We start from the raw sequence: 13353 nt of genomic DNA, 5'->3' as shown, positions 1-13353 counted from the left end.
TTCTCATCCATCCAGCCATTTACCCTTTCACCCATCCAGCCATCCTTTCACTTACTCATCCATCCCTCCACCCAGTCACTTATCCTTCCACCCATCCACCCTTTCAGTCATCCATCCTCCCTTTCTCTCTCCATCGACCCTTTCACTTAGCCATTCTTCCTTCCATCCATCCACTCATCCATCCACTCACCCATCCATCTACTCATCCACTCATGAATCCATCCATTGACCCTATCACTCATCCATCCTTTCTCTCATCCATTTATCATTTCACTCCTTCACTCATCTATTCATTCTTTTGTCCATCTACCCTCCCTTTCACTCACTCATCCATCCTTACATCCACCCTTTCACTCATCCGTCCATATATTCACTCTTGCACTTATCAATTCATCAATCCATCCATCCTTTCACTCATCCATCCACCCTTTTACCCATCCAGCTACCCTTCCACCCATACATCCAGCTATTTACCTTTTCTCTCATCCATCCTTCCACTCACTCACTCATCAATCCATCCATCCTCTCTCATTAACCATCTATTCAATCTTTCATTCATCCATTCACCCTTTCATTAATTCATCCAGCTATCCACCCATCCTTTCACTTACTCTCTCGCCCACCTTTTCATGTTAATTTTGAGCAGAGCCTTTTTGAGAAGAGGCCCATCAAGCACTTCACACTCGCTGCAGGAGCCATTCCAGGACTGGGACAGAAGCCACCCAGGGCGGTGACAGGATCCACCACAGGGGGGACAGGAGCCATCACAGGCGGGGGGGACAGGAGCCACCACATGAGGGGGAACAGGATCCACCAGGGTGGGCACAGGGGTGGGCATGCAGTATTCTAGTATCATCTTGGTCTCTTCCAGGGTGGGGTAGGGCTCCTCACCCCCTCCTGGACAAGACAAGGAGAAGACAGGCTCTCTTTCCAAAATGTTAGTTTTTCCATCCCCCACTGTGATGTACAGTACTTAAAGGAGATACTCCAAGAGAACTGATGTAACTGATTGTCCTCCATACTTTGTTAATCAGTGTGGGTGTGATTGTGCCATTTATATATTTTATTACATTATAGACTGCATGGTTGAAGAACCGAGGTTTGCTTACAATTTAGTGACAGTAATTAAGCTCTGTGAAGAGAACCGCGTGCTGCCTCGGTGTAATCAGGGCCGGTTCTAGGATGTTTGGGGCCCTGGGCAGAAAGGGAATGAGTGAGGCCCCTCTAAATTGCAGAGACATAAGCGTTCAGGGCTGTTTGTATCTGAATAGATGCCCCTGTGCCTGAAGCTGCAGCCCCTCCCTCTCAGTCACCTTCAAGCACCTCTTAACAGCTCATCAAGGGCGGAAGGTGTGAGGGTAGGCATCCCGCTGTGCCCCTCCAATGCTGCTGGGTATCTGAGCTTTGGTACTGCATTGGAGTCTGTTACACCCGACCTCAACAGCATCGGAGTCAAGCAGGGAGGTGGGTGGAAGCTGTGCCGGCTTTAGAGAGGTGCCACCGGTGCCCGGTTAATATTACAGACAAATGGCGTCCGTTAAAGAATCCTTCACGGACAACGGACAGACGGCCGAAATTACGGACTGTCCGTGAAATTTACGGACGGTTGGTCACCCTAGGCCGAACAAGCATCTGCGGCTCCTTCTGTAACACCATAGTGCCCCGGGGGCACCAAATTGAGCGCAAATGCCTGATGCACTTCCGGGTCACTTTGTACAATACGGCCCATAATAGGCAGGCTCTGTCTGAATTGACCTGGTGGTGTAAAATTATATATTTTTTCACTTGGTGTAAAGGAGCTACGTGACTGACGGCTCTTGCTGTTATCATAATAAATGTAATATTACATGGCGTGCCCGCACACAGGCGCGCAACACCCATTGGACTCAAAGGGCTTCAGCCTCCCCCCCAACCCCCCCTCCTCGTGTGCGGCAGCCCGGGATGAGACAGCTTCCCGGGCAAAAAAGCAGCCGCACCCGAGCACTTCACAGGTCTTTAAAAGACCATTTGCATGTTAATGAGGCCTCGCTGTTGTTTCACCCCTTCTAAGAGCCCCTGCAGCTCCACTCTGCCTATTGCTTAAAGTTCAGCCCCCCCCCGAAATTTATGCTCAGCCGCCCCCCGAAAGTTGGCTCTAGTTGCGCCTCTGCCCGCACATATGCTGCCTGCGTTATCAACTCACCTGCACGTACAGGTGTTTTAATAAATCATGCAGCAATCCATGAAAACACACTGCCAAGTTTAACATTTCAAAGTTGCTTCAATCTCTCAATGTATTCACTGCATAGGGGGCTGAGGCCGGGCTAGTGAACGGGAGGCCACTGGAGCAATAAACGGAAATGAGCCACATTAATGCAACACGGCTAGGCCCTAACGCAGGGTACCCGATAAAAACAAATAATAACATTAATAGGTTAAGACACAAAAGAAAGGCGAAGCCTGAATGAAAGAGAAAAAAGATGAACGGAATAAATCGGTTGCTGTGTGTCAAATCCAAAGGTGCCAACAGCGTCGCAGAAAAAGAAATACGCAGTTTTTCGGGGGAGGTACATTGATATCATTTTCAATTGAGAAGTTACAAAGTTTCAAGCAGGTGATGTTTCCACAAAGGAGAGACACAATGTTCCTTCATCCAGTGCCCTCGGCGTCTGCGCGTTCGCTGAGCCTTCCTCCCAGGCAGGGCCTGGAGCCGCGCGTCCCACACGTGAAGCTGCACGGGTTGGGAGCAGTGGAGAGCAAGTATTGACAAAGCCAATAGGTCTCGCCTTTGGAACCTATTGGTTTTGACACGATGTACAGCATCGGCAAGATGCTATGCAGCATGCTCGAAAAGCTTAAAAAGGAAAAAAGCAGTTACACGGCCACATTATTTTGTAGATGTAGTGCAATAACGCCTTTAAGGTTCAGGGAGAGGGGGCGCTGCCTGGTCCTCTAGAAAAATAAATAATAATCTATTTAAAAAGGAATGAGACAGCCATAGGCGACAACGGGGGAATGGGAGGGTGGGTGCGTGAGAGGAAACTAAGGATATGAGGGAGAAGCACATGAGTGAGAAAGCAACATTGTAGGAGAAGTACACAACGGCGAGCGTAACAAGGTGAGGGCTGGTTAGAAGCTTATGGGTGAAAGAGAGCAACACGGAGCACAACAAGGGGAGGGAGGCATATACGAGAGAGACCGCTGGAAAACACAGGCATGCTCATGGAGTATTTAAGCCCCCAAAAATGTGGTTCTGAAAAGAAACCTGTAGAAAGACACAAGTAAAGAGGTTATGCTCTAGGGGAGGGACAAGCACAGAAGAGGGAGGCCCGCACAAGGCAACAAATAAAAAGCAAGCGAATAAGAGTGATGGTAAAGCCAACCAATGGTAAGCAATGGGCGAGCTATAAACCCACTATAAATTCAAAATAAGTCTTTAGAAAACCAACAGCATGTGGTGTTTGGTAGTCTCGACCCACAAAATGCACTATTGCATAGTCGAACGGCAGTACAAAGGCTGATGGAGTCTAGAGTTAGTAGCTCAAAGAAAGGGATGGTTAAACGCATGGCAGAGAGTGCAACACAGAGCATGGGGAAGCCACTCAAGGGAGAAATCATTTCTAACTATTTCAGACATAATCTCAGTTTGTATTTTCGACTCATTGGGGTCACCACATCTTCCCTTTATACTACTATTTTCTGTCATGTAGCATTTTTCTTTTCAGGCCATATAGATGGGCGCCTAGCGCAGACATTTTGATGCATTGGCTGGTGCTAGATTGAACGGTATCCAGCCTCACTATTGCCACAGGAGTCCTGCAATCAGAAGACCACTCTTCAACATCATTGCCTTCAGTGCCATGTATGCCTATGGACTGTTGAACCCACACATAGGGACCCCTCCGCCTCTTCTCCCAACCTCGAGGTTAATTCTGTCAAAACCCTTTATCCATTTCATTCTCTTGCACTCCCTCAAGGACAGTCCCTAACATGGACACACTGCCACACAGCATCCCTTTTATATCGCCCCACCACAAAACAATGAGACCAGGGCTAAAAAATAGTTAACATGCCCTTCCTTGTTAGACAAACTGCTCAAACAAACCGCATCGATTGTATAGGCTGCTGGTCCCAAAGGTGGCAAATCAGACTTCCAGCTCTAAGCATGCAGTACCCTCTTAACTATACACAACATATGTGAAGCCCCTGCCATTCTGGAAGACCTATAACGTAAAACTGTTCCCAAGCTAGGCACAGCGGATGAAAGCATGCCGGTGTGTGAGATGGAATGCATTTTTACCCCATGCCTACCATTAAAACCTTTTTACATCATGTCCAGTCACATTTTTTCAGTCCATCACTATCCATTCTACACCCACTTGTTCTCTGAACTCGTTCCAACCTTGTCATACTCTAGATGACGACTTTCTTCCACCACCTCCCAGAAGTGATTACTTGTGTGCCTTCCATTGAACTGTTTCTGTTCTGTGTTTCTCTTCCCCTCCATGTTCTGCGGGTTTTACTGAGGGGAACCATCCACTTTCTAAATGGGCGTTTCCCCGCATGCACATGCAGAAAAAGTCCCACATTAGTGTTTTATTTCTCTTCAGGCCAGTCCCAGCATGCTGCACACAGCAGCACATACATACATCATATGCAAGCTGAGGACAGTGCTTAATTTGAGCCGATGGTTTCAGGTGCTAGTGATAGTTCACCACATGGTGGCACTGTCTGCCTAATTTTGAGATGAGCACAGCAACCGGGTTTAATAAGTCAATATACATTGAGAATGAGCAGCACCTGCCCCTCGAGCCATTATAACAGCTTTGGGTGGCCCTGCACACTCTGAATTGTCACACGTTTGCAGTGCTGGCAGAGGCAATGGGTAGTGCAGGCTGCAGTGGACCCCGAGAAGGGCCCTGGCACTTATTTTTTATTATTATTATTTTTTTTACAAAATTAGGCACTTCCACAAGAATCATTAGGTTTATTGGGCACTCATGAAAACAAGACTTGGGGTTTGCATGCGCCTGAGCTCATGCTCCGTTTCAGCCTGAGTGTATTGTTAAGGCATTAATACCAGCGTGGGCAGCACCAAGTGTGACTAAGCCTCACGAGTGGCGCGTTCAACAGTGCAAGCGGCCCTGCCGAGTACCAGACTAAAGCATTTGAATGTGGTGGGCCACACCACCGCATGAAGATGCATTGATCACGCATTTTTAGCACCTTGATCACCTGCGTGCTGTGAGGGTCAAGCTGTAAGCAGGTAGAGTGACCGCGGCTTTCTGAGCAGAGCTGGCTGCATACAGTATTAAGTGCCTCCTGCAGTGGGGGGGGGGCGGCTATGACCAGAGCATGATTGCGAGCAGTCCCGGAGTCGGCCCCCTGAGCCGCGGCGCGGTCTGCGCTGTGTCAGTGCATGTGACGTGCTGAGAGAAATGGCTGAATGTAAACCACCGAAGGGGCGTGATAAACTGCGATGCTACTTCTTATCTCAGCCTTGCTCTCCCCATGCCAATTAAGGAGAACATGTGACACTTAAGGGCCAGTCCGGAATGTCACGTGTTGCTGTGTTTGGCGCAGAGTGCTCTCTGCTCTCAATGCCTGTAGTTCTTTATGAAGGTTGAACAGATGAACCTCTGACGTCGTAGACTGTAATTGGATGGTATGCGCCCATGCGTGCTGTCCATGCTGCATACTCCTCCCAGGCTCACAGCGCCGGAGCGCGTGGGACAATCCCTTTGGCTGAACTCTACGTATGCTGCCATGAAAGAGATAAAGTGCACCAAATAATTAAAGACAGGCCGGAACATATTTACTTGTTTCCCATGCTGCTGCAGAAGCCTGTGACCTGCTAAGCAGCGGTGACCCGAATCTGCATTTCCTGTTATTAGCTCCTTTCAAAAGCCAAGATTTGTCAGACCGTTCATAGGTTCCCTTGACATAAAAGGTTCACCTTACCTTATTACACTTATTTTTCAATCACGCTGATTAGTCTTTGTTCAATATGACGCGATTGGCTAAGATTTAAATGCAGTGGCTTTTTTTTACGCAAGGGCGGCACAATAGTCTTCCACATATTTACCAGATCATGGCCTTGTAAATTGGGTCCCTTTCATGCGTTACTCTGCGTGAAAGGGGTGTTCCATGAGTGTTGCTGTGGGTGTTCCCATGCAACATCCATGGAATTTGACGCATTCCCAGATTTCCAACATTTTGTAAAACTGGGATTGTGTCAAAATGTATTTCTTCTTGTTTTTTTCTCTTTCTATTTATGCAGCATTCTGCAGCATGCATAGAAAGAGGAAAACGCCATCAATGATTGTGTTTGTGCTGGAAGGGACACCTGTCTGCAGAAAAACAATCCGACCGCAGCGCAGGCACCCGTGTAAAATGAAGCAAGAGTGCTTGGGCTGACGCATGGCAGCCACGTGTGCACCAGCGCAGGCGAAAGCACAGGGATGCATCGTATTGTTGTTCATACAACTCATCCCTGTGCTTTGAAAACGATGCATTAGGGCACAGCTAAATGGCTTGCGACGCAGCTCTACGTAATTTTCTCGTAGATGGGGCTCATACAGTTTCGGCTATTAACCACTCACGGTTATATAAACAGAAAGTATCTGAGAAGAAAGAACAATATTCATGTCCATCCTCGTCCACAGCTCCAGCTGTAGCAAGGAGGTGTGTCACACATTTGGCTGTTCCATGTAAACTTTCAATTGATGGGAGCATTAGGTTGTGCATTTTATCTAATTGACATAAACTGGCTACTCTGAAATGTGAAAAATTACCCACACTTTAGAACTTACTTTTTATAGAGTGATTTGTAGCGCGCACTGTAGATTTAATCTCAAACTGTCACCCCACGCCTCCATGTTTTCCACCATAAAGTAAATACAGTTCCACTGCTTATGAGGTCAAACAAAAACGTTCAGTGTGATAAACACTTTAGTAGTATTGCAACTGTTTAAAGACTGCTCATTGATCATAACAATGTAAACAAAAATGCATTTGTGAAATTGAACTATTTATATGGACATGACTGCTTTGCTCCACTCAAGAAAAAGTGTCACTCACAGTCTCCAGTTAGTGCCCTTCCATTTCTGGTGCTTTGCAGCATTTGTAAGATCTTCTTATAGTTTCTCGTTGCTCAAATGTGTGTCATTTCTGATGTTTATATGTTTCCCTCCTCTCCATTGCTTGATTTTCCTCACAAGAAAGTGTCAGTCATTGGAATGTCACTCATAATTACACTAAACTTATGAAAATGTCACACATAGCAATCTGAAACCTAGGCAGCTGTGTGCAAGTGCAGCGGCACCAAGGAGAGCCACAGTGTTGGGTACACCCAGTGGAATGAAGGTGTAACAGCACGGCACATGGATATGTAGCCACCCTGGTGACATATGACAGCAGAATGATCACCAACTGGATCCCAGGTATTTGCTAATAAATGCAAGGTAATCATCTTCGTTTAAGACCCGTCTGCCTGGTGCTGAAACTTACTGGACAAGAAACGCTGTTCCTCTTTTCCACCTGCTGTCATGGAGGACCTAATGGATTCTCCAGCCACGTACTGCAGCCCGCGTGGATTAGTCATGCACCTATATGATGTTTCCCAGAGAACGACAGGCTGTTCCTCATGTAGATAACGTGTTTTTGCCTGTCCTTATCTTCATTTTTTCAGGAGTAGCTCCAAACTGATCCTTAAAGGGCTTAGTCAATATTCATTATGACAATCAGTGCTGTGTAGTAAACACAACCGAAAGGCATCTGTGATGCCAATATTTTCTGGGAAGGTAGGTTTGGCCAGGAAGCAGAAATGTTCAGAATTATGTGTGGGTTAAGGCCCATGTGTCATTTCAGCTCAAGCTGCAATGCCTGGATCGTGAAGTGGTATAAAGCAGCTGTCACTCCTACCATCCCTATATTTTCCCCCTTGAAGCAGACATGAGCTGCCCGTGATCCATATCTATCAGTGATCTCACAGGTGAACAATGATATTTAAACCTCCTTTTCCAGTTCCATGTTTTCAGTAGAATCCCTCATCTGCTATGACTGCCTGAAAAGTTTACCCTTGTGCTAGATGTCATGATCACTGCAATGGACTACTGAAATGAAATCGGGGGCCCTGCCAGCCAACTCCCCAAAGAGTCCAAGATAATGTAGCCTATCTCATCCTATTTGCAGAAGACAGACCATATCTCCTCCACTCTGGTGTTACTCCACTGTCCAAAAAAAAGGTTGAAGTCAAGATCGTCTGCCTCATACCCAGGGTTATTCAAAGATGTGCACCCCTCTAAATTGCCAAACTAATGGTGTTATATGGATCAACCAGACACCTAAACTCACCCACTCAAAACAGAATCGTGCTCTCTAGCAAGAGATAAACATATTGATGTATCCCTCCTTTCTTGGTACACTCTGTTAGATTTCCCATGTCCCATAAGTTTTTGAAATGCCCATCACTCTGCAAAGAAAGAGAAAATGGACCGGTATCTCACACCCATCCCTATTTACTGCACACATTTGTAGAAGAAATGGTTAGAGAACAACTGGGAAGTTGCAATGTGTGTGAGGGTCTTATCCCGGATACTTCCCTAATCAGTACACAATGACATTAGATTATAATAGATTGTATTATTACAGTTTTATTATATGTCTTGTAGAATGTAAGGGTCATTATTACCATTATTATGATACAAATACCAGCAAAGGCAAACATAATTTAGGCAGAATAATATGAAACCCTCAATCATTATGGATGGTTAGCAAAATTCTATCCACAATTAATTTTTTGATCGTCCATGGTATATAAAAACTTTCCACACTCACAACTCATGTGATTGGGCCTGCGGCTTATCAGCTGAAAACATTCTTACCATGACTGCCAGGCATGCAGTTGATCCCCCCTCTCCTCATAAGAGAGATAAGTTTATCTAGCTTTGTTCCTGTTCACTTAGGTTGCCCTTTGTCGACGGCATTGAAACCCGTTGCTAAATGTGGGTGTATGGCAACCCTTTGCTGGGCTCGGTCTGCTAGATACCAATCTCTAAGCATGGTGGCCTGGCCGTAGAGAGTTTCTGCAGGAGCACAGGGTGTAAGCTGTTAGTGAATTGTGTAGTAGCGAGGACCATTGTAATTAAGGTTATGTGTAATTTATGTAAGTGTTTCAAACACCGTACAAACTTAAAAAACTGGACAAAACTCTGATCAAACTGGATTAGTTATATCAAGGTTTGTGTTATAGCCAGTCTTAACACTTTCAGAAGATAATTTATAATACAGCTCCATTGCACATTGGGGCATGAAGCTTAAGTTTAAAGAGAGAACTGTAAAATGCTTCTACACCCACAGGCCGCCTTATTTAGACATGGGGCAGAGATCTTGCCAAACTCTTGGTTTGCCATGCTAAAATGGGAAGGTGAAGAACAGTGGGCAAGTGGGAGGCGAAGAGGTGTAGGTGGTGGTGACCATTGGTGGTGGTTTGTTCACCATGGGGGTGGGGGGGAGTAAACCCCAATGTGGATTCATGTCTTGTTGGTCTGCGGATTCTCTGAAATCCACCAGTAATGCCATGAATGCAGTACAGCAGTTGTGTGGGAGTGCTATGGAATCCTATCACTTTTCTCCAGAGATAAAGTGGGGAGGGGTTAATGCCCATAACTAGGCCGGCAGGCCACTACCAATGGGACTGAGTTTCACCTTTGAGGTAGCTATATAACAATTGTTTGTCTAGCATGTATCTATGGCCCAGTATCCATTTACAAATCTAGATTTGTTTGTTGTTTCACTAGGAAGCCAAATATCCAAATACTCATTTCACTCTGGACAGCCTTGACAACACACTCTTTAACTTATTTATCGCCGGGACGGTGTCTGCTGCTGTTACCATCCACTGGGCACTTAGGCTCATGTTGAAGTACCCGGAAATTCAAGGTAAGAAGTGGAAGGGAATGTGGCAGAACTGTATGTTAAAGCTATCTTTTTCAAAAAGGGACCAAAATATTGACTGAATGTGTGACAAATAAAACAAGCAAACTATGAATAAATCTGTTTTCTTTTTTTAGGTCTGTAGTTAATCAAGACCTTTGAATTAAACAAAAATATATACATTACATGCCATCATAAAGGGTATTTCAACCAGTTCTCTTCATCATTTAGTCTGCTTTACTGACATTTACATTTTGCTTCCACCCATCACAGTATGGAGCAGTGGGATCAGTTCTCTTCAGCTATTGGTACCTTTCTCAGTGAGCAACAGTATTCTGCCAAAGCACAATGCCACTAGAGACCAAGAAAGTAGTCTCCTTCAGTGCCAAACGGGTTTGTGCTTTTTCATTTGTTTAAACATAAGAGAAAAAATTGGGAAGGTTCTGCAGCTCTTCGTATACTGCTGCCTGGTTCTTGTCACCATTTGTTATGCACTGCATTCCACGCATGCACTGCTTGCCACTGCCATTTTATGAATGTGATTGTAATGCAGTGAAAGATGGCTGATCTAGCACACGTACCAACAGATGGTTATTTTCATGAATAAGCTTCTAAACCTTTCAAAAATGGTTGCCATAGAGTGTGCACGCATGCACAGATGGTCATCTTTAAATGGTCTCCCATCTCATTCTGTTTATGTGCATGCGCATGCCCAAGCCATGTTTTTCAAAAACTTTAATACAGAAACTTTCACATTAAATCCTCCCGTGCATGCGCTCAACTGGACTACCATATTTGAATGTTTTTGTAAAACGGTATTGCAAAAACAATCAAAGACTGTCACCTCTGTATGAGCATGCTTATGCACACTACACACACGGCAGGTTTAATTTAAAATACTTCTGTAATAAATATTTACAAAAATAATTTTTAAAAAGCTTCAGCAGTGCCAGACCTATCAGCTTTGTTATTGCTTGTCAACAACCAACCAGAACAACTGTAATTGTTTTTCTTGTTGCAGCAAGACATTAGGTTCTGGTTGAGTAACAGTAAAACAAAGAGTGAAGGAAGAAGAAATTAGAGCAGATCTGGACAGAGATTAAGTAGAATTTATGGAAACTTAAAATGAGTGGCTGGATTTAGTTGGTATCTGAACAAACTTTCAGATCTGTCAAAGACATCTCCACTGACAACCTAATGCTGAACTCCTCTCTCACCATATCAACTCCACATCCGATGCCAACATCCTTCTAAAATACTCAACACTTTTTTGGAAATCTTTGTGAATATCCTTGCCCCAATTAAAACACACCAGTGCAAGCCAAAGCCTCCAGCACCCAGCTACGCTAAAGACCTTGCTGGTTATAACTGATCCATCCACAAGCAGGAAAGAAATTGAAGAAAAACTGTACTGATGACCTCATGATACTGAAGTTCCTCAACGTAGCAGACAGCTCATCACATCAGCCAAAGCAAAGTACTATACCAACATCATCAGTGAAGCCATCAACAGAAGCAGAAAGCTTTTCAAGAGTACCAAGCACTGCCTAATCCCCTTGCTGCACCAACTATACCTCATTCCACAGAAAAGTGTAATGCCATCAACCTCTTCTTCGGTTAAACAAAATGTAGAAGATCCAACAACACATTGGCAACACCAAACCTGCTGCATCCCTTACGCCCACCCCTTATCCTAAAATCTTGCAAAGGAAAGTCTTAGAACCTTATCCCTCACAGATCTTGTGGACATTCTTGACTTCCTTAGATTCACTTCTTATGAAGATGTCTTACCCTTGTGCTTTATCAAAGTTTACTTGGGGATGCTCACTCCTACTCACCGTTGTCAATGCCTCTGTCACTCAAGGCATCTTCCTAGAAGGTCTAAAAAAAGTCCATATCCTCCCCTTCCTAAAGAAAAAACCTATTCTAGACCCTGATGATCACTCAAACTACTGGCCCATCTGTCACCTAACGTTTATCAGCAAAATCATTGAAAAAGCAGTCTATGTTCAAGTCCAAGATCACATACATCCTTACTAGAACTCTAGCTCCAGATCTCACTGCCGCACTGACACTGCAGCCTTATGACTGCCCTCTTCACCTCGAATAAAGATGACCCATGCTTTGCGTTATTGCTGGACCTTTCAGCTACCTACGACAGTCAACCATCCCACCCTTCTACACATCAAATGAGATTCATCGACCGTGTCCTCCACTGGTTTTCCTACTTTTCCAACCGATGCAGGTTTGTTCACATGAGCACTTCCAGGATCAAAAAGATCCCTGTTACATTTGGAGTCCCCTAGGATTCCATGTTGTCTCCTGTCATCTTAAACCTCTGCATGGATCTGCTTGGTGCTCTGGCTCAATGACATGAACCTTAAGGGCTTCGAACCCCGACTGTCACCAAATGCCAAGGCACAAAGAGTCACCTTGGACAACAACCTCACCCTCAAGGAACACATTGCCAAAAAACAAAGACAGTTTGTACCAGCTCTCTCAATTAAAGAAAGTGAAGCAATTTTCTCCAGAAAGCAACTTAACTTCTCATCAAGCCCTCCGACTCTTGCATCTAGATAGTAGTAACACCCTGTTCCATGGACTCCCTGATTGCTTACTGTTACCCCATAAGGGCACCCTAAATGCTGTAGTATGTCTCATCCAGAGGCTGAAAAAATATGATCACATCACCATATCCTTATGGGGCTACAGTGACTCCTGTTGCCAGCTCACGCCATCTTCAAAATCAGCTGCATTATTTTGAAAGCCATCATGACCAGCATCCCTTCTTATCTTGCAGACAAGCTCACCATATCTGGTGGTTCTCGGCATACCTGCAGCCAGGATACCATCAGACTGCAGACTAAGAAATTTAAAATTAAAAAGATGGCAGCAGGCCATTTCCATCTCTGCACCCAGGATATGGAACAACATCACAGCAGCTCCAGTACTGCTCCAATTCACAAAATAGTTGAATACTCACCTCTTTAAAGAACACTACATGGCAATGCTTTAACCATCCACAATCCAGCTGTCCAGCTCTGCTGCTTTTTGGTTAGGCTCATATTTTTCAAATACCATATACTTACATACTTGAATACAAGCACTTGTCCCCAACACCCACTTTGTAAAGAGAAGCGCTTGCTTTTGATACACTTGATGACTGACAATGCAGTGATTCTCTACCAATCCCCTAGGTTTAAGAAGATATAAACACCCATGCTGTCGGTCAGTCCACCCCACAAATACTGGTTTTACAAAAATGTTATCTCCAATATGACCATTAGCACTTCTTATCCAATATACTAGGGCTACTTGTTCTGGGGCCTTTCCTGCTTGTTTTCATATTTAGTAGAGTTACATTATGCTTCATCCTTGGATTGGATTTCTATTCATTTTGATAAATTAGCCATTCTTCGCACATACATATGTGTGTGT

The 13353-nt window shown here is 44.7% G+C and overlaps 1 protein-coding gene across 1 annotated transcript in view; it reads left to right on the top strand.

Annotated features, from left to right (window-relative positions):
- Positions 1–13353, top strand: part of LOC146809952 (cytochrome P450 2B2-like) — a 267373-nt gene that overhangs the window by 224034 nt on the left and 29986 nt on the right. Inside the window, exon 6 of the mRNA XM_085616810.1 lies at positions 9780–9921. Coding sequence (XP_085472936.1) covers positions 9780–9921 — 142 coding nt within the window. The remainder of the gene's footprint in view (positions 1–9779; positions 9922–13353) is intronic.

This window comes from Triturus cristatus, chromosome 7 (genome assembly GCF_964204655.1).
Source record: "Triturus cristatus chromosome 7, aTriCri1.1, whole genome shotgun sequence".
Lineage (NCBI taxonomy): Eukaryota > Metazoa > Chordata > Amphibia > Caudata > Salamandridae > Triturus > Triturus cristatus.
This window is presented reverse-complemented; position numbering and strand designations above follow the sequence as displayed.